General features: G+C 39.5%; 2 protein-coding genes across 5 annotated transcripts; one reads left to right on the forward strand and one right to left on the reverse strand.

Moving 5' to 3' along the window:
* The first annotated feature begins 564 nt into the window (after positions 1-564).
* On the forward strand, positions 565-5,380 carry psmb7 (proteasome 20S subunit beta 7). Its single transcript, XM_037753501.1, has 8 exons — positions 565-718; positions 2,344-2,437; positions 2,672-2,769; positions 2,963-3,103; positions 3,284-3,399; positions 3,615-3,673; positions 3,778-3,929; positions 5,165-5,380. The coding sequence occupies exons 1-8, from the start codon at positions 657-659 to the stop codon at positions 5,274-5,276; spliced, it is 834 nt and encodes a 277-aa protein (XP_037609429.1). The 5' UTR covers positions 565-656; the 3' UTR covers positions 5,277-5,380.
* Positions 5,381-6,905: 1,525 nt separating this feature from the next.
* Positions 6,906-25,361, reverse strand: nek6 (NIMA-related kinase 6). Of its 4 annotated transcripts, none has more exons than XM_037753145.1 (11): positions 25,079-25,361; positions 16,722-16,829; positions 16,091-16,191; positions 14,481-14,621; positions 14,266-14,328; positions 13,781-13,891; positions 13,061-13,169; positions 12,350-12,457; positions 11,765-11,859; positions 10,020-10,133; positions 6,906-9,280 (listed from the first exon to the last, which is right to left on the reverse strand). In XM_037753145.1, the coding sequence occupies exons 3-11, from the start codon at positions 16,166-16,168 to the stop codon at positions 9,170-9,172; spliced, it is 930 nt and encodes a 309-aa protein (XP_037609073.1). In that variant the 5' UTR covers positions 16,169-16,191; positions 16,722-16,829; positions 25,079-25,361; the 3' UTR covers positions 6,906-9,169. The 4 variants fall into 4 exon arrangements, with proteins under 4 accessions (XP_037609073.1, XP_037609076.1, XP_037609075.1 ...); XM_037753148.1 differs by lacking the exon at positions 25,079-25,361 and adding an exon at positions 20,999-21,063; XM_037753147.1 differs by lacking the exon at positions 25,079-25,361 and adding an exon at positions 20,995-21,063.
* Positions 25,362-26,048: the final 687 nt, after the last annotated feature.

The raw sequence follows: 26,048 nt of genomic DNA on the forward strand, positions 1-26,048 counted from the left end.
ATTTCCGTGAAATTATACCTAATTTTGTAATAAAAAAAAGCAGATATTGTGAATTATTTTGACTAAAGTTATTATCAGAGGAACATAATGTTGATGTATTACCACATACTGGTATATGTAAACTTTTAGTCAGAATATTGTTTTGAGTAGGCAGCCTTCCATGTTATTTTGGGGCAATTAGATTAAAGAAATCCATATTTATGATATAATGAAGTTTGAAAACGGGTCAAATTTGACCCGAGGACAACAGGAGGGTTAAACCTATGACTTTATTCTCGTAATATTATGACTTTATTCTCTAAATCTCAGATTTATTTGTTTTCCTCATTGTGGCCCTAATACTCCGTCGTACCATAGACCTACAACAATGATAAATATAAATACAAATGAAAATGTAAACAATAAACAGTTATTCATTTCCAATTTTAAAACTCCACAGGGAGCCACTGGAGAGGGGCTAAAGAGCTGCATGGTGCTCCAGAGCCGCAGGTTGCTGACCCCTGGACTAGTCTTTATACTGTAGATCTCAGAGAGGAAAAACTGTGACGTCGATTCTATGGGAGGCAGTGATGCATTAAATCTGCCGGAAATAAGCAGTAGAAGAAGAAGACCCTCTTCCTCTACTTCCGGGAAACAAAAGCTACACAAGCACCAAAATGGCGACATTGGTAGCAAGACAGGCGCCGCTCGGAGGTTTCAGTTTCGAAAACTGCAAGAGGTGAGCGCCTTTAAACGGATGGAAACCACAGCAGAATAACTACAGAACTCAGTTTAATGAGATGTTGCTCTTTCTATTATAATGAGTGTAGAATAAACGTGTCTTGATGCTGTTTCTCAGTGATGCTAGCTCATGTGCTAACTTGGCTTCCATACAATGACTCAGGCTTTTCTCCACCACGCCGGTTATCAACACTAATCTACACTTATCTTCTAAATATCATAAGATAGATACATGTTTATGAGTTGTTAATTATATAACTTGTGTTTTACTAGTAGATTAACGTTATTAAACGTTATAATGTTAGTTAATAAAGCAAACTGGAGAGAAAACAGACAGATATAGAAGAGGCTCACTGGAGCTCCTCTCTGTGTGTTGTGATTTATTAGCAATTTAACTGTTCATGTTAATACAAATCTGGTTTAAGAGGGGACATAGTGTTGTGCACCAAATGATAACTATAGTTTCAATAAAATATAACTTACTCATTGATTAATATAGATTACATTTAGACATGTCAGAAACTAACCTTTAGTGCTGAATAGTTTATAGTATGTACTGTTGCATTTATTTAAAATTTAAATAAATGTTTTTTGTTATGTTATAGAATTTCATATGTGAATGGGAAAATTAGCTAAAATTTTAATATTTTTAATATTATACAGTTTTTGTTCTGAACTGCAGACATGTTGTATTTTACCCCCAGATGTTTCTTGTTTTTATGATCCCTCTGTTGATTGTATTTTATTCTTTGCTGATTTATTGTTTTTTTTTCTTCTTCTGTAAAGCACTTTGTAACCTTGTTTAGAAAAGTGCTATATAAATAAAGTTTATTATTATTATATATATTATTATATATAGTGCACAAAATGATAAATGTCTACTATAGTTTCAATAAAATATAACTGACTCATCGATTAATATAAATTAAAGTTAGACATGTCAGAAACTAACCTTGAAAGCTCATACAATTAACATATAATGAGTCTTTAAAGCTTGTATTTTTTTCATTACAGTATGTACTGTTGCATTTCATTTATGAAAAATTAAAATAAATGTTTACTGTTATTTTATAGAATTTCATATGTGAAAATTAGCTAAATTTAATATTAATAATATTATAATACTTTTTGTTCTGAACTGCAGACATCATAAAAACAAAACAGCACATCCTTCTGTAAAAAAAAGTGAACAGAAATGTTAGTTAACACTTCATTTTACAGGTCCACAAATTTCATGGTAATTAGGTGATAAATAGCAAGTAACCTATTTGTGCCAAATTACCCCAATATTAATTTTATTTATTTATTATTATTATTATAGAAAAATGAGCTTAAGATGACGTAGAAAAATATCATAAAAAAGTATTAGCACAAAATATCATAGAAAAATATGATTGGTGTCTGAGAGTCTTGTGATTTGTTTCTTCTGTATCTTTAACTGACACTCCCTTTACATAATCATCAGCTTTCATACCACAGTATACCTTTAAACCGTTACAACCCTACTCAGGTTATTTACAGAGCTTTCATTAGGCTTGATGGCATTTGTTTTGACAGTGATGCAGATATACAGCTGCTTTTTTCTTTTTTCTTCTTTTTTTTAAAAATACATTTTCTTTTCAGAAATGCCCTTTTGGAAGGTGAAGCCAACAAAGTGGGATGCAGCTTGCCTGCTGCTCGGAAAACAGGAACTACCATCTGTGGTGTTGTCTTCAAGGTGAGTGACAGAAACCAGGCTGAAAATATAAAGTAAAGATCTTCACACCTTCACTTGACTTTGCACTACACATGTTGGATGACTTGGTTTTCGTTTTTATGTCTTTTGTCAAACCAGAGGGTGTCAGCACATGGGCTAATTGTTAGAAGTGTTTACTTTGCTGAAAAGCACTAAAGTAAGCAGCATGTGGGTTTACTGAGTCTAAACGATGATATGTGTGTTGTCCCTGTGAAGGATGGCGTCATCCTCGGAGCTGACACCAGAGCCACTGAGGGCATGATAGTGGCAGACAAGAACTGCTCCAAGATCCACTACATCTCCCCCAACATTTAGTAAGTGACAGGAGCTGCACCTTTAAAATCTGGCAGTTGTTTGCTCATGACTCGTTCCATGAATGTTCTAATGATACACATAGTGGCTTTGAGAAATCTTATTTTTGTAGAGTTTTTATTCTTTTTAAGCTTTGTGTGATGAAGCTGAGGTGTTGTAAATTGTTTAACTAACTGTGTAATTGTGTTTGTCCAGTTGTTGTGGAGCAGGAACAGCTGCAGACACAGAGATGACCACTAATATCATCTCCTCCAACCTGGAGCTGCACTCCCTCTCCACAGGCAGGCTGCCACGCGTGGCCACCGCCAACCGCATGCTCAAACAAATGCTCTTCAGGTACACTCCTCAAAATACAGTATATCATCATCACATAGTAGGTGTTCTGAGAAATCAACTGTTGATAGATCAAATATCCAGATAGCCAGGTTTGGTTAATCCAGTTCTACTTGCTTTGAGTTAGTGCTATGCACAGACATGTGAGTCAGTGTGCTGCTGTGTGTGTGTGTGTTGGTGCAGGTATCAGGGCTACATCGGAGCTGCTCTGGTGCTGGGCGGAGTGGACTGTAACGGTCCTCACCTGTACAGCATCTACCCTCACGGCTCCACTGACAAGCTGCCTTACGTCACCATGGGTCAGTCTCAAACACTAACCATACACACCACTGTTTCTACACGAGTCTCCGAGCCAAAATTGTGATCACGATTAATATTCAATTAATTGTGCAGCCCTACGCCAAGCATCTCATATACAATCTGACTTCCATAAAGTCTTCCAGGATAGCAATGTATGGTGACTGAGCTGAACACGTGGAGAACATCAGGTCACTGTTTTTCTTCTTTTCTAAAGGCTCCGGGTCCCTGGCCGCCATGGCAGTGTTTGAGGACCGCTACAAGCCTGACATGGAGGTGAGTACACCACTCGCATGTGATCACACAATCCTGTAAGGAAACTTCCTGTCCAGCATGCTGGTTTTCAATTTGAGCATCAATGTTGTTGTGTTTCTTCACAGGAGGAGGACGCCAAGCGGCTGGTGCGAGACGCCATTGCTGCAGGTATCTTTAATGACCTGGGCTCTGGCAGCAACATTGACCTGTGTGTCATCACCAAGGGCAAGCTGGACTACATCCGGCCCCATGATGAGGCCAACAAGAAGGGGGTCAGGTGAGAACTAAACCAGTGACGCTTCTGAAACAGTTTAATTTTCATCCTGCATGAATTCACCCACATTATTTTCCTTGAACATGTTTAACAACCTGGGTGTTTTGTCGGGGTAAATTACTTTTTTTTAAGGTGCTGAATTCAAAATTCAGAGCATATCTATGATTGAGGGATTGCCTCCGCACGGCTCTCAACATGGCAACAGCTGAGCCGGCGGCTCACAGCTAATGGTGCTAACAGCGAAAACAATGTTCTGACAAAAATGAATATATTGAAACACAGTCATACATTCCAAAGTGAGCAGATGACACACAGCAGCTTTCCACGAAACAATGAAACTTCAGTGTTTAAATCTATTTTCATGTTGCACACGCAGAAAGTGTATCATTGTTCAGTGTAACAGAATGCATCAAGTCCTCTCACATCACTACAGAGCATGTTGTACTCATGATCTGAAATCATTAACTTGCCATCACTTGATGAACTGGTGGATGACTTGTTGTCTTATTGCTTGTTCTGCTTGAAGAGTAAATGCGCTTGAAGCCTTGCAGCAGTGAGTACAGACAGAGAGTGCTGTGGTAGAGTGAACACTTAACACTCATCTCAGTTTGCTACTAACCAACTTTTTTTTTTATCTATCCACCCGGCGTGCTCAGTTTGACCTTGCTTAACTAATACAGATGTTTCAATGACATTTTTTTTCCTTCCTGATACCGATTCTGATACCTGAACTTGCGGCACCTGCCGAGTACCGATTCCATACTAGCGAATTAAAAAGTTATATAGTTTTTATTATTATTATTATTTAATAGCAGAATTAATACAGTAGAACTTGGCAACACTAGTGCCACCCCTCGAAACGGAAGCCTTACATACTGTACATATCGCCGTTTTACTTGTGTGATTTAGTGTATTATAATACCTATAGTTGTAATGCATTATAATGCGATCATAAGTTACTCTAAGTGGTATCAGATCGGTGCATAGACTGGCGTACTCGCCGATATCCGATCCCGAACTTTGGGCAGTATCGGACGCATTTCCGATACTGGTATCGGAACAACTAATGAACTAACTAACAATAACTAATGTGCATGGCTGTGTGTGTTGGATAGTAGTCTAAAGCGGCATGCTGTGCTGATGAAGTCTCATGTCAGATAAACATGGCGACGACATGTTTAATGAAACTGTTCAGCTTTAATTGAAACTTCCATGTATGTAATTTTCCCCTGATGTAGAACTGGCGACTACAAGTACAAGCGAGGAACCACCGGTGTGCTGACGAAGCTGGTGACCCCGCTGAACCTGCAGGTTGTGGAGGAAAGTGTACAGACTATGGATACCTCCTAAATATACTAACAATGTGTACTTCTTGATGTAACTTACTACCCCTCAGAATTCCCAGCACAAACGACATGTTTTTCCATAATTTACAATAAAAGTGTTTGAGTTGATTCGTGTTTTGTTCTGTTTTTTATTTATTTTATTAATTAATGTGTTACTATCACATTAACTTTGACAGCCCTGTTCTTTATAAAAATTATTTAAAATTTCTTTGGAATTACTGCCAAATTACCCCAATATTCACCTCAAAATGTATAGGATTGATAAATTTTGAGGTAAATATTGTGGTAATTTGGCAGTAATTCCAAAGAAATCTCAAATAAGTTACTTGCTAATTATCACCCAATTACCATGAAATTTGCAGACCTGTAAAATGGAAGTGTTACCGGCTATCCTACAAAGTTTGTAGCAGAAAGGGGAAAAAGAGGAAAAAACACAGAATAGTTCTTTTCCACCCTGAAAGGAAAAGAAGGTGAGGAGATAGATGAGACACACCTGCGAGCTGTGGGCAAGCTCACAGGTGTGATCATCTAACAAAAGCAGCATGGAGGAAGACAGAAAGGAATGAGAAGAGTTGAATGAGGAGAACATTTAAATCAAATTCAGTTTTTGGACATCTTTATACAACTAAAAGAAATCAGTAACATATGAAAGTAAACTGAGCAGCAAAGGAGCCAAGAACTGGCTGGATTCAATAAACTAGCTTGGACAACAAGGCACTGCTGGACGTGTGCAGAGCCCTGGAGCAAGTGGACCCGTGTGGACGCTACTGTGGTCACCTTGCCTTTGTTGGATTAGCAAGCTAAGTCTTTTTCTTTTTCTGACTTTCTCCAGGCTTCTCCTGCTTATACCAAATAACAGCATGGCTTTTTCTATGGTGTTCCTCAAGGTCTTGGTGTCTTAATGTGGTATTTTGGAGGGATTATTGATCATTTTTATCAATTCTTGAGTGGTAAAAAATGGTTATGCTTAGCACCAAATGTTGGTATCAACCCAAACTTTGCTGCAACAACTTATGAGACATAATAGAGCATGGGAATGACCATCATATACTTCCATCATAATGTTCTAAACCCTTCAACACTTTCACAATTTATTTTAACTAATGTTTATTTCTGATTTGTGACCAGAACAACTTGATACACAGTGTATCTCAAATTAATCTTTAGGTTCCCAGCTTTCAGATGATGTTCACCACTTCTATGTGACATCTACTGTTGACCTGCTATCGCCCCCTAAAGACCCCCTGTACCCCCCTAAAAAAAGACAAAAAACGGTCTATTGTGGGTCTCAGAGGGTTAACTTGTCACCCATCTGTAGCTTATATCAGAAAAATGTGTTCAGTCATTAATAAATTTTTGCCACCAGGGGGTGTAGCCTGTCCACAGGATGGATGCTGAAGTTATTCCCCAATATTAAAATTAAGAGGCCTTTAAGGGAATGGCGTAAACTTCTTAATAAAAGCCCTGTGGATATTTGTGTGGTGACTCTACAGAGCTTCTCTCTGCACAATTCTCATTCACAATTTGAATAACACGGGTACAAGAATAATTTGTTAAAGGAGTTTCTTCTGCATCTATAATTTTAGAAACACTTCTTACTCCAAATGCAAAAGAGGAAGCACTGACTTCACAGTATTTTCACAGAGCTAGATTTAATGTCATGTTGCACAGAAAAGTACAATTGGTAAAAACATAATGGCACAATACTTTGAGTGAAAAGTCACAACTCAGCAAGAACAGTAGATGGAAGATGAAGATATAAGTTGTCTATACATGTTGACACCACTAAACGTTCCCCACATCCTGGGTATGTGATATTATATTAGCAGAGAATACAAATTGTCATTAACAAATGGATAAAAAATAATGTTCAGTTACTCTGTATGACTGTTCATTAAATACGCTCCTTAAGGACGTCTTTAAACATGGTACTATCCATCCAAATGATTTTCACAGCATCTAATTTCTTTCTCTCAGTTTCACAGTAACAATGGTCTATATTTACACATAGAAACACTTTGTACAACTCTTTGTGTGATGAATACATCTTTTCATCACAAGGTTGTCCTTTACTCAAATTCAAAAAGATGGTTTATGAAGGTTTTTTTTCCTTCTTAAATCCACTATCAACACTGAACATGATATGCCGGCCGATTAGACTGTTGTTAGGCTTTTAAATAGGCGTTATCGGTCGCTATAAGCCCCATAGATGTGGGTCAGTAGGGGCCTACTACACCCACTAGTAGTTTTTAGAAGAAGAGTAAGTCAGGCGCTGTAGTATAGACAGTGTGAAACTCCTAGAAACCCAGGAGACCAAAGTTGCATCCTGTTTGAAACCAACAATGTGTAGTTGATTTTTTTTGCCTAAACCTAAAAAAGTTGTAGTTTTGTTGCCTAAACCTAAAGAAGTTTTTTTGTTCGTGTTCAAAACGTTACATTTCATTCAGTTTTACAACATGTTAGAATGGTTGCTTTTAAGTTTCACTTTTACAACGCAGTAGGCGTAGTAGGCCCCTAATGACCCACATCTATGGTGCTTACAGCGACTGATAACGCCTATTTAATGGCCTGATAACAGTTGAATCGGGTGCAGATGCAAAAGTATTTAGGCAACATAACAATCATTACAAATTCAAAAAATATAGTGAGTTAACTAACGAGCTAAAAGGATAGTCAGAGTCAGGCACACTTTGTATTAAAGAGTATTACATCCATTACAACTGGAAGCCGGGAGTGGCCGTGGTGGCTGCTGCTGATTTTCTTCGGCATGTTATCTAAAGATCACATCATGTTTACAACATGGGAAATCGAGTACACGATATGCTTGACGTCCAAGTGGTTAAGTCGTGAAGAACTAAGCAACGGCAATATTAACGTTACTGTCGGCGTCTAGAAGCCACAGAGGCTAACAATTTAGTAAGAGAGCAAGTGGGCAACATAATGCAGTCACAAGTCATGAACTCGGAGCTTTCAGAAACTTTCCACTTACGAGGTCGTGAATACCACATGAGGTATGGACTCATCTCGTAAACACGGTAAACACGACCCCATTTGAAGGCACCAAAAGCTCCACCAGAGACACAGAAGACGTTTATACAACTGTCTCCACCGGCTGGTTTGTACCACAACATGGTTGTTAGTCTATTTTGGGAAAACAGGCCTTAAAACGAGAAAAAATAGTTTTACAACCTGAAGATAATGAAATCTAGAAAAGTTCTAAACCACCACAGTCACTCTGGCTTCCAAGACCTTCCTCTGACAGAATGAAATAGACGTATTACATGTCACGTTTGTTAGGCTGATCTCCATCACGATAGACTCCCTGCAAGCTAACAGTTAGGCAAAGCTGCATTCTTTCAGAAATCGTTCCTGGACTACTTGCTAATACGTATTTATTAATTGTCCATTTAAACCCCTAAATTATGTACTTAAATTGACAATATAAAAGAAGAAAAATGGATTACAACGATAGATGAAAAATATTAAAATTCCCAATATGTACTGCACATGCTTTACCTGACGCACAGGGTATGAACTTGGAATGCAACCCCTGTGGAGGCATACAAAAGAAGCTTAAGAGAAACCTGTGCTCGTAGTGAGACACAGCTCTCAGCTAAAGAAAAGGGCATAAAATGCAGTCACCTCTCACATGAACAAGTGCGCTTTCATAAACTCCACTTTCCACGAGCGCTGCGCTCCACTAATGCACCTCTTCACATCCTCCGTGACAAGAAGAGAAGTGGAAGTGCGAGTCTTTCCACGGGTTCCTCCTGCCGAGACGAGGATAAGGCAAACACTTTTCTGTGATACCAGGCAGAGCTTACGTCTAGTGGTTTGAGGTCCTCAGACAGAGCAGAGGGGTCGGGGTGGGGGACAGCTTGGAGTAGAAATGGCTGCTCAGGTGCTGGAGGTCCACATGTGCATCTGTTTGGAGATCTGCAGCACAAAGACGATGTCCGGCCGCCGGTCCGGGTCTGGGTTGATGCACATGCTGACCAGGTCCCGCAGCTGTGGAAAGGGGGTTTTATTAGTTTGAAGAATACGGTTATTCTAAGTTTTTCTTATTGTCAACAAATCCTAGGGCTGCACGATTATGGCCAAAATGCTAATCATGATTATTTTGATCAATATTGAGATTATTTATCACGATTATTCCTAGATTTTAGGGACACATTTTTTTTTTTTGCAAATTGTTGTGCTAAATTCCAACCGTCGAAAATTCTCAATGTTATCCTTTTACTTTATTATTGTCATCTATAGTGGTTATTTGCATAACAACATCAAATTAAAATGATTAGGAAATAAATAATTTTATTTTTATTAATAAAAAAAATTCTTGGAATTAGTTTTAATTATATACTGTATTATAATATATATATATTATATAATATATAATATATATATATTATACAGTATATATCAATTCTGTAAAAACATCTCCTTCAAACGACTGTAGTTATCAAACGTATCATCTCGTGAAAAACTCAATTTTACAAGATTACATTACATTTGAACGCATCATGATAGGGTTATAATCTACCATCGCCCGATACTCATTTTATTGAGTAGAGCTTGAACACACCATAACAGGGCTGTGTAACGCGTAGCTCCGTTCGGCAGACAATACCGGTCACTGTGATTACTTAAAGCTGTCCACTTGTGATCGTATCACCCAGGACACATGTTAATACCGGGTCTGAACAGGGCCTGTGATGATGGCCTAACAGTCAGGTTTGTGTTGCTCTACCTTGTCAGAGTAATGGTCAGATGGGAGGGGAGGGTAATCACACTGCTCAATCTTCTGGCAGAGGGAGAGGAGGTTCATCTTGTCCCCATAAAACGGACTCTGCAGTGCTGCCATCTGGAGAAAGAGGAAGACAGGCTGGATGAGAGAGAGGAAGAAGTGCTTGTGTGGGTGTAGGCAGGGAACACTGGAAACAAAAATGATGCACCAAAAATACCAACAAAATATTGCTTTTGACTAACATCCAAGACATTAATGACTCAAAGGAACAGTGTGTAACATTTCGGGGGATCTATTGGAAGAAATGGAATATAATATTCATAACTAGTGTATAATCACCTGAAACTAAGAAACGTTGTGTTGTCGTTAGCTTAGAATGAGTCTTTCATATCTCTATAGACAGCCTTTCTCGTTTTTACGCTACCTGAAGGTCACCGCAGTAGTATGACTCGCTCGTGAAACTGCGGTATCGTGAGCTGCAGAGTGCAAAACCGTGATACCGCCAGTCGCCGTCTGACTTCCGTTGCTCCTAAGGTGGTGTTATTATGGTCGGGGGCGGCTGTGACTCAGAGAGAGAGCAGTCACATGTTGAAGTGATTGGTTCCGATTCCGATTGGTGGACGAACCGCTCTACCTCTGAGCCACAGCCGCTCCAGCACCATATTACACTCAATTTGCACTTGCCCTCACTGTATTGCACAATAATAATAAACACTGTGGTTTGATTTGAGTTATATTTGCTGAGCACATGTTCCCCTAAAGAGAAACACATTAGAAATTGTGAGACAGTGTGAATGCCAGATGTTGAAAAGCTGACACTACACTGTATTGGCTTGGAAAGTTGAATAATACCAATAATGTATGAAAGATGTGGAATATTTTAATGTTTGTTGAAAAAGCTGACGCTAAAATGTCAACACTAAATGACACATTTTTATGATCAAATGTACTTGTGCAGGGGCAGTAAGTTGTGCAATTTTAAAAGTGAAAAAGTAAAAAAAAAGGGAAACAATGTTTAAAAAAAGCTGAGGAAAGAAGAGAGGGAGGTATGGAGAGTGAAGGAAGTGTCTGGTATCTCATGTGGTGGATGTGGTGATGCAGCCAGAGAATAAATGAGACTGACACATAATGCAGCTCATTCAGTCTCTGGCCTGTCAAAACCTCTCACATGCACAGAGAATATCCAGCACACAAGAAGACTGTGAAACCATTGTCTGTGGAGATGGCTGACTCAACAGTGCGCAGCATTCCAATGAAATACGAGGAAATGTGACTAAGAATAGGGGTTATTATGTCCACAGTGGTGGCAAGCATCTAGATGGAGAGATGCTGGGAAAGTAGCTAATTGGCTGGTTGGACACACCTTTTATCTGCATTGCTAGCAACAGGACCTAAAGGACAACATACAGTGTGAACGCACATCAAAACACCCGCCCATGTTGTTGTTTTTATTGTAGACAGACACACTGAGAGCGTAGACACGGCGTCATGGGCAGATGTGCGTCGACCTCTGAGGAAATGCAGCTGTTGTATCTCCCAGAGTTTGTCAGCTCTCCAGGAAAGCAGTGTTTTTATATCATTCTCTCCCCCATCATCACATCCAGGCTATCTTAACTATTGTTGTTTGTTATGTCTGTGGCACATCCACTGTGTACTTTAGTAGGTGTCAAATGCCATGCAGAGGGAGGAAGTTATCATTTATCTGAGTCATTCATTCTCAATAAAGGTCAAAGTGTGTGGAAGCCTACCTCATACAGAAGACATCCCAGGGACCAGATATCGGACTTAAAGTTGTATCCGTTCTCGTGGATCCTCTCCGGTGACATGTAGTAAGGTGTCCCCACTGAGACGGAGAGAGCAACACACAAATAAAATCATCATTTTGTTCAAAAGTAAAAAACAACAACAATTCATTCAGATCAGATCATTGCCTGATCACACTGATCATAGTATTGATCAGATTTGACATAAAACAAGTCTTCAAATAGTTCTGTCATTTATTGAATCAGCACTAAAAGCCCTAAAATATTATACAGCTGAGCTGTATCCTGTTGTTTTTGCATGAACAATGGACAATATTTGTCATTGTTTTGTGTTGTAAATTGATTTCAAATAATAAATATATACATACATTTGCATAAAGCAAGCAGATTTGCCCTCTCCCATGTTAATAAGTGTATTAAATACTTCTTACTTGAATAATGTGTGATTAATTTGCAATTAATCACAAATAACTATGGACAATCATGTGATTAAATATTTTAATTGATTGACAGCCCTAGTACTGTATGTATGTTCTGCATATACGTGTAAATAAACTGTATGTGCTTTACCTAAGGAGTGTGCTGCCGTGGTTTTAGAGCTGAAGAAGCGGCCTAATCCCAGGTCACCCAGCTTTACCTCCCCTGTGGCTGTTATGAACACGTTGGCTGGCTTGATATCTGGTTCACACACACACACACACACACACACATAGACACAGAGCTTATCAGAACATTGGAGGCTGTAGAGAAAGATGAAGACAGCTGTGGTCACAGTATGTTACCACACATATTCCTGTGTTTGAATATTGACTGTAGAATAACAACTAGAATCACTGCCTTGAGCTTGTATGCGTCCGTCAACCAGTCAGGTCGCAGTTCACATCCATGTCTGTCCAACATGTTATTGTTTATCCCGTTAAACTGACGGCATCATGTGTAAAATTGTCATAATTAGCAAATTACTTCTTGAGTTATGGCCAAAAACAAGTTTTGTGCGGTCAGTGTTCTTGACCACCAAAATGTCATTAGTTCATCCCTGAGTACAAGTGGACGTTTGTGCCAAATTTGAAGAAATTCCCTCCAGGCATTCCTGAGATATCGCGACTCACGAGAACGGGTCGGGCGGACGGACAACCATCACCGGCGCAGAGGCATAATAAAAGTAAGAAAGTAAAAAACAAAAACAGAGGTGAGAGGATGGTTTGGGTTGAGCAGAGGGATGGATGACAGGATTTAAAAAAACAAATATGGACATGATGAAGTGTGTGAGTAGCTGTTTACCGCGGTGCATTACTCTGCGTGAATGCATGTGCTCCAGGGCGCTGCACAGCTGCACAAAATATTTCCATATAGTCCTCTCTGGGATGAGGCGCCTCTTCTTCTTGAAGTACTAAACAGATAGAAGGCGAGATTGTTAGTCCATAAAAAGTTGCAGTGCTTATCTGAAAGATGCTATGGGTAGCAAAGGATTGCTCTTATCTCACATTAATTGGATTACTATCTGAGAGGAGAACATTTTGGAGAAAAATTCCCAGGTAATAGTGGGATGTCATTTTCTGGTATTCAACCCTATTATTTACATTCCATTATTCTGTAATTTCTCTATAACAGACCGTTGCTATGTATAACAGACCGTTGCTATGGGCGCAGCTCTGATGTCGGACTCTGGCGGATCGTTTTTTGTGTCAAAATATTGATTTCTTAAGTAAGTAACCGTGTAATAAGTGGGAGAATATACAGCGAGCGGGTCAGTGTTGTGAAGAAACCCCTTCAGGGCGATGCTGCACCCCTTCGCTTCGCGTCGGGGTGCAGCATCGCCCTGTCGGGATTCTTTCACAACACTGACCGGCTCGCTGTACATTATCCCTTACATAATCAACTTATCTAACAAGTATTTGTATTGCTTAATGCAACATCTGTTGAGTTTAAGTCACATTTCTGCATCTGTCTAATCTGAGGTAAGCCAGTGAGTTTCAGAGGGCTACGTAGCGGTTTCCTGACCTTTATCATCTGCGACAGATCTCCAGCATCCGCCAGCTCCAGAACAATATTCAGCTCGTTGTCTTCAATGAAGGAGTCGAGGTATTTGATTATATTTGGGTGATTCAGCTGCTGCAGTGGACAAACAGAAGAAAAATGATTAATGCAAAATGTTGGCAAGGATAAACTGGCATGGTGATTTTCAAAGGGTTCCCTTGACCTCTGACCTCAAGATATGTGAATGAAAATGGGTTCTATGGGTACCCACAAGTCTCCCCTTTACAGACATGCCCACTTTATGATAATCACATGCAGTTTCGGGCAAAAACCATGCCATACCATTTCTGGTGTGTTCTTTATACTATGACAGTTTCGCTAAAATTAAATTAAAAATATCGCAATATATTGAATCTTAACCCCTGTATCTAAACGATGCTGGAAAACCATTCAATCATGTCTGTGTCACTGACCCACTGAACACAATGGTTATGGTTGATCAACTTTACCTTTAGTAGATCTATCTCTTTGATGCAGTCCTGACGAGCCTTGGCATCCATCATCTCAAAGATCTGCAGTGACAAAGATATAAGTAAATATGAATTTATTCTTTAACTAAAAAAACAAAAAGAAAAGCCTTTATTATTTTAGTCTTACACTGTAAAATGCGGGGTAGAATCTAACGTTAACTCTATCTCTGTTGATCCTGTTGGTTTGCTCGTACCTGGACTTTCTTGAGTGCAACCAGCTGTCCCTCCAGCAGGTACGTGGCTTTGTAGACCTCGCTGAACTGACCCCGACCAATCTTCTTCTCGATCCGGAAGTTTGCCAGAGTGCAGCAGTACTTATAGCTTGACACGTTTTTCTGTACAAGAAAACACCACATCAAAAGGTTTAACAATGGAGTGCGTTTTACTGCATCATGAAGCGTAGTTACTTACTCTCTAGAAAAGGACTATATGCTCAACTGTGGCTTTTAATTCATAGTTTGCATGCACAGATTTGTGGCAGACAGTGGCTCAGATTGCACAAAAGATTGGGCTGTGATGTTGGATGTTACAAAGACTGTGATAAATGTAAATGCAGATCCCACTGTTCTGATTGCACCTCTAAAACTCACTAATTAACGAGTTGTGGTCGTGGCTGTACGGGGTGTTTATGTGCCAGACTATTTCTTGGCTGGGAGCAGTGACTTCCTGGACTCTCTGCTGAATGATGAGGATATTATTCCAGGAAATAACTGCACCAGGCCAAGAAATAGTCCAACATCCCGTTAAAACTTGCCATTTTTTTGCTTTTACTTCAGTTTTTGTAAGGATTAAGATTAGATGTAATATGTTAATAGGTTTCCCCCTGTTCCCATTCTTTATGCTAAACTAAGCTAAGCTATTGTGCTGCTGGTGTGGCTTTATATTTAGTGTACAGACATGAGAGTGGTGTCAATCTGAACATCTATTCTATCCAATATCTGTAACCGCTTATACTAATCAGGCTGAACATCTAACGTAGCATATTTCCCCAAAATGTTTTAAGTCTTTATTATGTTGATCAGTGTAAACATTTTTTTTAAAAATTAAAAAATTAAAAGAGGTGAAAATTTCTAAAGGCACCCCTTTCCGGGGACTGCCCATTGTTCCAACGACCCGTTATTTCAACAACGCAATAGTCCAAAAAATGCACCACTGGACCGTAAGCTCATTAGACCGACAGCCCGTTATTCCGAAAACAAACATCCATTGTCCCAAAGTCCCGTTATTCCGAAAATACACACTCTCACTGCACCGCCGTCTTAAAGCACGGGCTCAAGCCCCTGGTAAGCCCGTCCATCTAAAAGGGCCCACGATGCTCCCTTTTTTTTCCCCGGAGCATCGTGGGCCCCTTTATGTGGTCGGGCCTGGGGGCTTGAGCCCAGAAACAACGGGACTTCAGGACAATGGGTGTTTGTTTTCGGACTACTGGGTTGTCAGAATAACGGGCTAACGGAACAAAGACATGGCACCCTATTTCCGACTGTTTATGTCCATATAGTATATGATTGTAGTACGTAAGTAAATGTAAGCAATGAGCGCACCACCATTCAGCACAGTATATGCTAGCTTGTTAGCTTGTTCTTTCAGCTTTTATCAAAGTTTTAGCCATACATTTGGATCGTCAGAGTTTCAAAGAGAGGGGAAAGCTAACTGCAAGTATCAACTGTGTTGACAGACACTTTATGGAACTTATGATAGACACCAGATATTTGTTGTTTGTTTTAGAACAAGTAACATTTTGCTTTGTTTCTCTATCATAAGTACTTTGAACATGTCTAATAATATACTGGTTGAAATGCCCTACCTGATCCTCCTGACCAGGTATTTTGTAGAGATTGTTGTGGTTGTCTAAGGTGGGCTGGTTGTTGTTCTGTGCCTCCATGGTAGCATCACACCCACCTACTCCTGTAGAAGATACAGGTTCATTTATTCTGCACATTTACAGTCACAGAGCACTTTACATAAGAGCATAAAAAAACTACAACTCAAGTGATAAGAGGCCGGTGAGAGATAAAGCATGAAAGCAAGGTGACTTGCTTGCCGGCTGCATGTGACCCACCTGAGTTATATTGTTTGAATTACAACAGGAGACACCAGTGATACCTCATTTGTTCTGTCCCTTAATGTATCATCAATGTCCCTAATTTTCTTTTACAGAATTAACATTGTTTGCTTCACATATCTCTAATTCTTCCCTATTTGGAGGTTGGTTCTCCTCAGTTGCTGAGACATAACAAACACCGGCACCAACTGAATAAAACCTGATAGAATTAAATGAAACAGGCTCATAGATGGCAATCATGTTTTTACATCTGTTATTATGACAATACAGTACATGTGCACATACGATTGTGTGTGTGTGGGTGTGCATGTGCGTGACTGAGCAGGCCACATCCTGGAATGCAGGATATTGGCCCTAAAAAGGGGGTCGGTACCTTAAACTGTGCCAGTGTCCTTCGTGAGTCTTTGCAGGCCTTTGCAGTTTCCTGACTCCGAGATCACAGTTCTCTTTGAGATTGTAAAGTTGAAGTCACCAATATTCGCTAAATATTAAACAGAAAATAAATAATACGTTTCAATAATATATCAATTAGGGTTGTCAAAGTTAATGCGATAATGACGTGTTAACGCAAATTCGTCTCAACGGCACTAATTTCTTTAACACATTAATGCAACGCAAGGTTGTAGCTCAGTTTTAAAGCTAAAGTTAAATTACGTTCCAAACTTCAGACATGCCCACTTTATGATAATCACATGCAGTTTAGGGCAAGTCATAGTCAAGTCAGCACACTGACACACTGACAGCTGTTGTTGCCTGTTGGGCTGCAGTTTGCCATGTTATGATTTAAGCATATTTTATTATGCTAAATGCAGTACCTGTGAGGGTTTCTGGACAATATGTATCAATGTTTTGTGTTGTTAATTGATTTACAATAATAAATATATACATGCATTTGCATAAAGCAAGCATATTTATCCACTTCCATGTTGATAAGAGTATTAAATACTCGACAAATCTCCCTTTAAGGTACATTTTACAGATAGAAATGTCATTAATTAACAGCTTAAAGCTACGCCTGAACTAACTGCTAAGTCACAGAAGCACGAGTAGTACTAATCGCTCTTTTCTTCTGGGTGCCTGTGGTGATGACTCATGATGATAGAGGTCTTGCACTAGTTTTAACTGGAAATGAGATGGCCATTTCCAAACAAGTGTTTCACTGAAAGCAAGTAACAGAGTGAGCTGTCGAGTAGCTTTTCATATGACTAGCTGAGTCATCTGAGCGTGACCTCGTGCCTCCTCTCTGCAACTTATTCAAATAAAGACACACTAACACTTTGAGATGGCTCTGTAGCATTTCTGAAGAAACATCCAAGCCAAGTACTGAAATATGAATAACTTATTTTTACCACAAATAGCTAAAAATGTCTCAGATATGTCATGTTGAAACTTGCTCCTTGGCCCAAAAACATTAGAAGCATTATTATCCCCCCCCCCCCTCCAATCTCTGATGAGTCAGCTTTAAGCATTTAGCTGTGCGTGCATGTGCTAACTTGCGCTCGCTTTAACCTACTCCGCTCCACTAACCATTAAAATGTTAGCAATGCGTCTGCCGTGACTTAGATTACACCACAGGGACAGATCCGTGCTACATACACATGTCAGGCTGCTGTTAATGAAGGCTGTGCTGTTGTTGGCATTCAAGGCTAGAAAACCTCTCAATGTAGGACCCGTCTGACTTGCACCCCGAAAAATGAATCGACTATCCTGTGTACAAAATGCCTCAGATTTATGATTTCTTTCTAATCCAGTGATTCAGTGAGCTTCCCTGATCTTATACTCGGCCAGAAAACTGTCAAATATATTTTAGAACAGGCTTCAGTTTTCAATCACTCCCTGCTGTGAACATAGTTTTAAAACCAGCCTGAGCAAGAAAGAGAAAGATCAACATGCGGGAATCCAAGCAAATTACGGTGCTAAAAAATGCTAGTTCCAAAAGCGAGTCAATCTCCGTAGACCCCCCTCCCACCTCCCCCGTGATAAAATGACCAACTTTAAAGCAGAAATAGACATGTTTACAACCTGGTATAGCTATTTTCCCTGAGGTATGTCTACACTCGCACACACAATGTCAGGACAGACGCTTTTTCAAAAATCTGGCTCTTATCCAATGGCTGTGAAGAAAGCACGTGGATCAAGTGCAGGTTAACCTTCCGCCGTCTTTGTTACGCTATGCCCAACGGAGAAAATTGCGAGTCACCGCTAAGTCACAAGCTATGCAGATTTAGAAACTACCACAGAGAAAAGGAAGAGCAGCTACAGCAAAGACTGTAACACTACTTATAAGTATTTCTAAGCCGGTGGAAGGCGATTCTCAGAGTTTTTTTGTGAAATTTGCCAGTTATTTTTTCAATTTCACGCAGGGGGAATACGACATGGAGCGACACAGTTCCTGTGAGTCTCACAAGAAACGTGCGGCTCAAAAAGAGATGTGCCGATCTATGGATGCATTCTGGCAAAGTGTCGAGATGTGACAAGATAAGGGGTAGAATAGAAATGTTTATTATTTAAAGGCACGGTTGACAATGTTATCCAGTCTACACTATTTGTTATATTGGTTGAAATGGTCTTTACACCCCGACAGCAATCCATTACTTATGAGCTCTGAAAAAGCGCCAGAAAAGAGCCGTCATCTGTAGCTGCTGAAATCCTGTAAAAACGTCTACCAATCACTGCCTCGCGGTCCGCTTGGAAAGAACCAATCAGATGCCTCCCTGCCTCCCTGCTCGTTCTCTACCTTTGGTGTGCAACAGCCTGAACTCGGAGCGTGTCCCTGCAGCAAGATTACTGGAGAATGGAAGAGAAAACTCAGCCAAAAGCAGCACTACTTGTTCTGCTTACTTGTCATGAGATAGCGTTGTTGAGTTGAGGTCCTCTCTCCGCTCTGTGTCTGTGAAGTAGTTACAATGCGGCGGTGCTCGTGCATTTGTGTGGGGGGCGTTGCCTTGGAAGAAGCCCCGAGGGGAGGGGGTGGATTTAGACGGAGCTCCTGAGGCCATGTTACTTTCAAATTATGCTAGCTTTCCAACATCGTCGACCCTATCTTTAAGTTAGATAGACATTGAATCAAAATTGTAGACTACCTCTCAGCCTGGGTCCCACATTGTCCCACACAAACATACTCTTTGTCCCACATTTGGTTTGTTGGGATCTAGTCACCCTAGACATGAGTCCGTGCTGCCTACTAACCCAGAGATTAGATGCCATGTTGATGCTGGGTCTGAACACGGCCTGAGAGGTTTTTCGTACATGTCCCACATCTGTCTTTCCAAATTCAGAATAATACCAGGAAAAGATGTATTCATTTACATATTCATTTCTGTTCACCCTGTTCTATTGATCCTAATTTGAAACACAATGTCAATGTGAAACCACACAGCTGTTTCCTCTTCCTGTCACAACTGCTCTGAGCCTCTCAAGAATGCTACAGAAATTTCCAAAGAAATAGTAGAAGGGAGATTCTTCGCATCACAAAGAGCCAGATCGAAAACTAATATTCGAAACTCTTAGTGTGAGTGTGAATATGTTCGGGCATATTGGTGTTAACGCTGTGATAGACTTGTAGCCAGTGCAGGGAGTGTTCTGCCTCCTGCCCAAAGCATGCTGGGATAGACTTCAGCTCCCTGCAGCGGACAGTTAGTCACGAGTCCACTGCAGTTAGAGAGATAACAACACACACAAACAACATTCCAGTACGTCAAAGGAGCTTTAAGCATTTTACTCGGAATCTATCAGCTAATGCAAAGAGTTCCCAGGTGTTTCTGTGGAAGCAACACAGACAGGACTGCCAGCCAACACAACAATAAGCACACAGTACTTGCCGACCCTCCCGATTTTCCCGGGAGGCTCCCGTTTTTCATTGCCCTCTCCCGGTTTCCTCTCGGGGTCACAATTCTCCCGAATTTCTACCGATTTATGACAAATGTTCACACTTTTTCCCCATTTTTGTTATCTAAGCCTGTTTCTGGAACTTAAACAGTGTGTATAATCTCTACCGTTTCAACCCGGACGACAACAGAGCTACATCAACTGTTGTTTCCCGGCCGAAGAGAGCAGTTTATGCTCGCGACACAGCGCAGCTTGAGCTCATGTTTAAGCTGCGCTCGCCACAGCATGCAGTGCCCAAAGTTGAGCTTTGCTCGATGCAGTGAAAAGACGTAGTGGTGCGGCACAAGCCGTTAGAAATAACGGGTTTCAGAGCGCAGTGGTGCCGTTGTCGCGTTGTGTCTGAAAGGACCTTCAGTGAGTGAGAGAAGGAGAGAGAAATTGAGAGAACTAAGAGAAAGAAGTACTCAAGCAGGAGTAAAAATAAATAAAAATGGATGCTTATTAGTTTATGCCAGAGATTCACACGGCAAGTTCACACCAGAGGGGCGAATTATTCAGTTTTCTTTTCTGAGAATTAAAGGTAAAATCAAAAGTTGAACATAAAAATGCTGTTGCAGAGTTTTGAAATCCTCCCTTTTTTTCAAGGTCTCTAGGTTGGCAAGTATGACAATAAGAAACATTAAGTTCAACTGGGGAATAAATCAACTGGACAGAAAGAAATCTATTAAAATAGAAATAACAAGAAAATATGTTTAATTTACAGTTAGGGGTTATGTCACCAAGGTAACTATTATTACACACACACACACATTACTCACCCACCAGACAAAAGAGAGTGGGTGTTTTACTTTAGCTTCTTGCCTTCTGAGTTCGGTATTTGCCTACAAAACAGAGTCATGTGTTGTCCTATGACTGAAAACACCAGAAAGTCTCCACAGTAGATCTGCTCAGAGTTTCGTCCCTTTTTCAACCAAAACGAAGTATGAAACTAGACGAACTAATATCAGGAACTAAAGACGGAACTTAAAGGTCCCTTGCCGTTCCCCGTGTTTCCACCACATCTGAAGAAACAGGAAGATTAGGCAAATTAGGGCGATGGTGGATTAAAATACAACGGTGGTGTTTGAAACGCAGTTTTTACACATCAGAGACAACACAGTCATCCTGCACTTGGTATTTACTGTTGCGTGACTTTGATGTTTGATGTAATGAGTGAATGAATGAAAAGGAGACATGCAAAGGTGTAAAAGGAGACTCCAGAACGCCTGTCTACGCCTGTGCTGAGTGTTTGATGGTTATTTATATCAGCTTCAGAACAAAACCGCTATGAAACAGTCAAATAATAAAGTTTCACTCTTTAACTTGCTCACCCGCAGCTCACTCTCTCTGCTCTCTTTATGTCACTCTTTTTTTACAGTAGTCGGGAAGCCGACAACAAAACCTAATATTGTCTTTAACTAGGGCTGTCAATCGATTAAAATGTTTAATCGCATAATTGCCCGTAGTTAATCACAATTTATCACAAATAAATCGTTCTATCTGTTCAAAATGTACCTTAATGGAAGTGGGCAAATATGCTTGCTTTATGCAAATGTATGTATTTATTATTGTAAATCAATTAACAACACAAAACAATGACAAATATTGTCCAGAAACCCTCACAGGTACTGCATTTAGCATAACAAATATGCTCAAATCATAACATGGCAAACTGCAGCCCAACAGGCAACAACAGCTGTCAGTGTGTCAGTGTGCTGACTTGACTATGACTTGCCCCAAAACTGCATGTGATTATCATAAAGTGGACATGTCTGTAGAGGGGAGACTCGTGGGTACCCATAGAACACATTTTCATTCACATATCTGGAGGTCAGAGACGTACGGTATATTTAAACACAACTAAGTTCCTTGTTCTCTGCACCAAAATATCTCTTTTGTTAGTCATCTCTCGGTCGTACGACTTCCTTTCTGATGGTTTCAGATCAGTTTTATATTACAACTTTTCTTTACTTCATGGATAATGACATTTAGGTCACCCTGTCAGGGCTTTACTTTATTCATTCTTCTATTTATTGTGTAGTTAATAGTACATTATCCTCCTTCCTGCACGGAAAATTATCAGAACTATTGATCATCTGACACAAAATATACCAATTATAGATTATAATAATTAAATAAAACATTGCCGTACTTAAAGAGTTTGGACTTGTTTTTGGCATAAAAAACTTACTACACATAAACTCGCACGGGCGTGAGTAGCAAAGGTGCATGTGTTTGGGAAGCAGTGAGCATACAACTGAATAAATGAGACTGAGATTATACTACACTAGTTGTGTGAGAGTTTGTAAATGCATGTTTTGAAATAGTTTTGCTGTTGTTAAACACGGCCCCCATTTACTTCAATTCATCAAGACGAGGAATTGATACACAAATGCTCATTTTGTGGGTGAAGTACTCCTTTAAGCTGTGTAGCTTGGCGTGCCTTCAGTCTGACACACATTCTTCTTTTTAAAAATGTTGAAAACGGATCATGACCACACAAGGCTGACTGCCACCTATTTAGCAGAGTGAAACAAAAACATATTTTTATATTTCCCTTTATTGAAGTTGAGACATTTTAGGTTTTGAATTTAAATAAAAAGAGTCTCTATTATTAAACAGCCAAATGGAAGCCAAAGCCACTCCTACTAGCAAGCATGGCTGACGTTTGTAACAATGACTTAAAACAAATATGTGTCAGATTAACACAACCCCCATCCAAAATCTAATGTTCATAAGCTGCCAAATATAACTGCATTCAAACTTTGGAGAAACTTCTTCCAAACCTCAAATAGTCAAGACGACAGAGAATAACGGTAGAGCGGCCTTGAAAGATATTCAGTGAGGACGTGTGAAGACATGGCTTCCTGCTGGGTGGATACAATCCAGCCCTCCACCAGCCAGGACACTGGCTCCCTGTCACAGCTGACACGTGACTAATTTTAGCCCGTTATTTGACCTTGGATGCCCAGGCATCCTCATAACTTCAACACCGCCGCACACCCCACACCCGGCCCCTCCACTCCCCACGCTGCGGCCAGTGCTCACCCCCTGGTGACACTATTTCATGTAATGTCATTTATACCCACAAACACCCACAAACCACACACCATAAACACAGACATGAGGCTGCTTTCACAATGCATATAAAACGTGTCATGTTAGCAGACTGTCATGGCTGGAGGTCTAGGAGTTTGTGTCTGTGTAACACTCTTGTAAGATATGGAGGACCACAAGCGTCACGTAAATAGTAATAAAAAATGGAATTGATTAATAATTGTTATTTACAAATGTATTTATTAATCTATTAATAAATTGACTAAATTACAAAGTAATTAATTATTTGACATTTCAATCTGCAATAAAAATAATTATAAAAAGAATTTACAAATGAAGTATTAATCCTTCAATAAATAGTTCAAATTAAAAAGGGATTTACAAAAACACCATAAAACAGTCAACGAGTACATAATTTAGAAATACATTAATTAATTCATAAATAAATAATGGAATTAAAAATTCAGTACAAATACAGTGTTTAATCAGACATTTAAAAGGGTAACTTCTTTTTGCATGTCCCTTAATAATTCCATTATTTATTTATAAATGCATTAATTTATTTTTGTACTTATGACTGTTTTTTTTGTAAATCCCATTTTAATTTGAATTATTTATTGATGGATTAATATTTCATTTGTAAATTATTTTTATAATTCTTCTTTTTATTGCCCATTAAAATGCCAAATAATTAATTACTTTGTAATTTAGTCCATTTATTCGTAGATTAATAAATACATTTGTGAACAATGAAATGCAATTTTGAGAAAAAATAAGCTGCAGTTTATGGAGGACCATACGAGTCACGTAAATAGTAATGAATATTTTGTAAATCCCATTTTAATTTGAACTATTTATTGATGGATTCATATTTCATTTGTAAATTATTATTATTTTTACATCCCAAATATTGAGTTTTTATTGATGCATATGAATTAATTTATTAATGTAATTTTTATTGAACAGTTAGTTATTAATCAATTAAATGCTTTATTACTATTTGTGTGACGCGTGTGGTCCTCCATAGTAATAAGCCAGCACTAGCTAGACTTGTAAAACTAGAAATGTTGCATTACATTGTATATGATCACATTTTACGCCAGAAGCTATATTCAATACCATATTTACTAACTTAAAAGTAAGTTAAAGGTGACCAAGTTGCATTGTAATTAAATAATAGTTGGATTACATTTATTGAAAACTTTTAAATGCCATTTTGAGAAAAAGAAATAACCTGCAGTTAGCAATGGTTTGCAATGGTTTCATGTTATGAAAGAATAGAAGACAATACATGAATATCTGAATATAGTTTGGGGCACCATCATAACTTCATTTATACAGACAGCACAAGCATTAAATTGACTTGGCAGTGGCCACATGTAAATGAAAAAAAAAATGTGACATTAAATTTAAATTCAGTCTCAAAGTTATGCAATTTTTTTTTATTATTATAAATGTTTATTATAGTTTTCTGTCCTGACCTAGCAGCTGGTAGCCCACATACACTAGAGCTCTTTGTTTCACCCAGATAACAGTTAGCAGGAATCAATGCAGCTTCGTTTCCGTGCAGGAGGAGAAGCAGTAAATATCATTTCCATATGGCAGCTCGCAGCTAACCAAGCTACATTTTGCAACTTTGCAGCTTACCAAACAGAGAAAACAGACTGTAACGTTACCCTTGAGAAGTGAAGGCGTTTTTATGCGACACAAGTCAACAAAGTGAGTTCATGCATGTTAATAAACTCTGCAGGATATAGTTTATAAACGCGTCACAGATGTACTGTAGGGTTGTAATGAGGCTCTTACCTGCAGAGGAGTCAGTATAAAGTCTTGCTTAACTTGTTGCAACAGTTGCTAGAAAGTTGCATTGGTCCGTGTTGTTGTGCAGCTCCCCCTCACACCGACAGACAGACCCTCTCTCTCTCTCTCTCTCTCTCTCTCTCTCTCTCTCTCTCTCTCTGTGGTTAGTGCCTCTGCTGCCACGCAGGCTGCTTTAATGGTGACTGCTATAACAACTTTACTGAATGAGACACTTCAAAGTATATATAACCTCAGCTAAATGGTGGCGAGGTTGTTGTGTGACAAGTGTTTGTTGAAAAAGTAGGTCAAACGTCACAGCTCTCTCTCTCTCTCTTTCTCTTCACTCAGCCCCCTTGCTTGCTTGCTTGCACATGTGGGATGGGGCCACTGTTAGATGATAGGCTATGTGATATATATGAGTGTATTTACACACGTGACAGAAAGTATAATAGAATTATTTGACTTTTTTGGCTTTGTTTCAGAAGGTCAGTCCAAATTTTTTTTTTTTTTGCATATCCAGATTGATATCTATCATCACATGAAAGTAGTAGTAGTCATAAGCCCTGTTCAGACCTGGTATTAAAGGTCCCATATTGTTAAAAAAAAAGAGATTTTCATGTCTTTTATATTATAAAGCAGGTTTAAAGGGACTTTTTGTAAATTTTTAAGCGTATAAATGTAACGGGTCAGCACACATGCGCGTTCGCATATGAGAATATCTAGTGAATGTAGAGTGGACGTTTGTGCAGAAATAAATGCTGCAGCTCCACCAGACCAACAGAGGTTTTCCGTGTCTTGTGAAGTGACAGGGCTCCTCCACGTGTTACGTTGTCGTCTCGTTACCGACCGGGTGTCGGTGTCTTCGGCTGCCGGGTGCGGTCGGGAGGCGATAACGTAACTCGTTGAGGAGCCCCGCTGCTGAAGCCTGCGCTGAGCAGGAAAAGCCAACACTAGGATCAGCATTGATTCATGGAGA

The sequence above is a fragment of the Sebastes umbrosus genome, chromosome 19, assembly GCF_015220745.1.
Source record: "Sebastes umbrosus isolate fSebUmb1 chromosome 19, fSebUmb1.pri, whole genome shotgun sequence".
In the NCBI taxonomy this organism is placed as follows: Eukaryota; Metazoa; Chordata; class Actinopteri; order Perciformes; family Sebastidae; genus Sebastes; species Sebastes umbrosus.

Excerpts from the sequence above, each read along its gene's own strand:
- psmb7 (XM_037753501.1), top strand. The coding sequence starts at position 657 with ATGGCGACATTGGTAGCAAGACAGGCGCCGCTCGGAGGTTTCAGTTTC. Across the intron at positions 2,438-2,671 it reads TCTGTGGTGTTGTCTTCAAG|GATGGCGTCATCCTCGGAGC; the intron begins GTGAGTGACAGA and ends GTCCCTGTGAAG. Across the intron at positions 3,930-5,164 it reads GCCAACAAGAAGGGGGTCAG|AACTGGCGACTACAAGTACA; the intron begins GTGAGAACTAAA and ends CCCCTGATGTAG.
- nek6 (XM_037753145.1), bottom strand. The coding sequence starts at position 16,168 with ATGGAGGCACAGAACAACAACCAGCCCACCTTAGACAACCACAACAAT. Across the intron at positions 14,622-16,090 it reads TACCTGGTCAGGAGGATCAG|AAAAACGTGTCAAGCTATAA; the intron begins GTAGGGCATTTC and ends TTTCTTGTACAG. Across the intron at positions 13,892-14,265 it reads AAGAGATAGATCTACTAAAG|CAGCTGAATCACCCAAATAT; the intron begins GTAAAGTTGATC and ends TGTCCACTGCAG.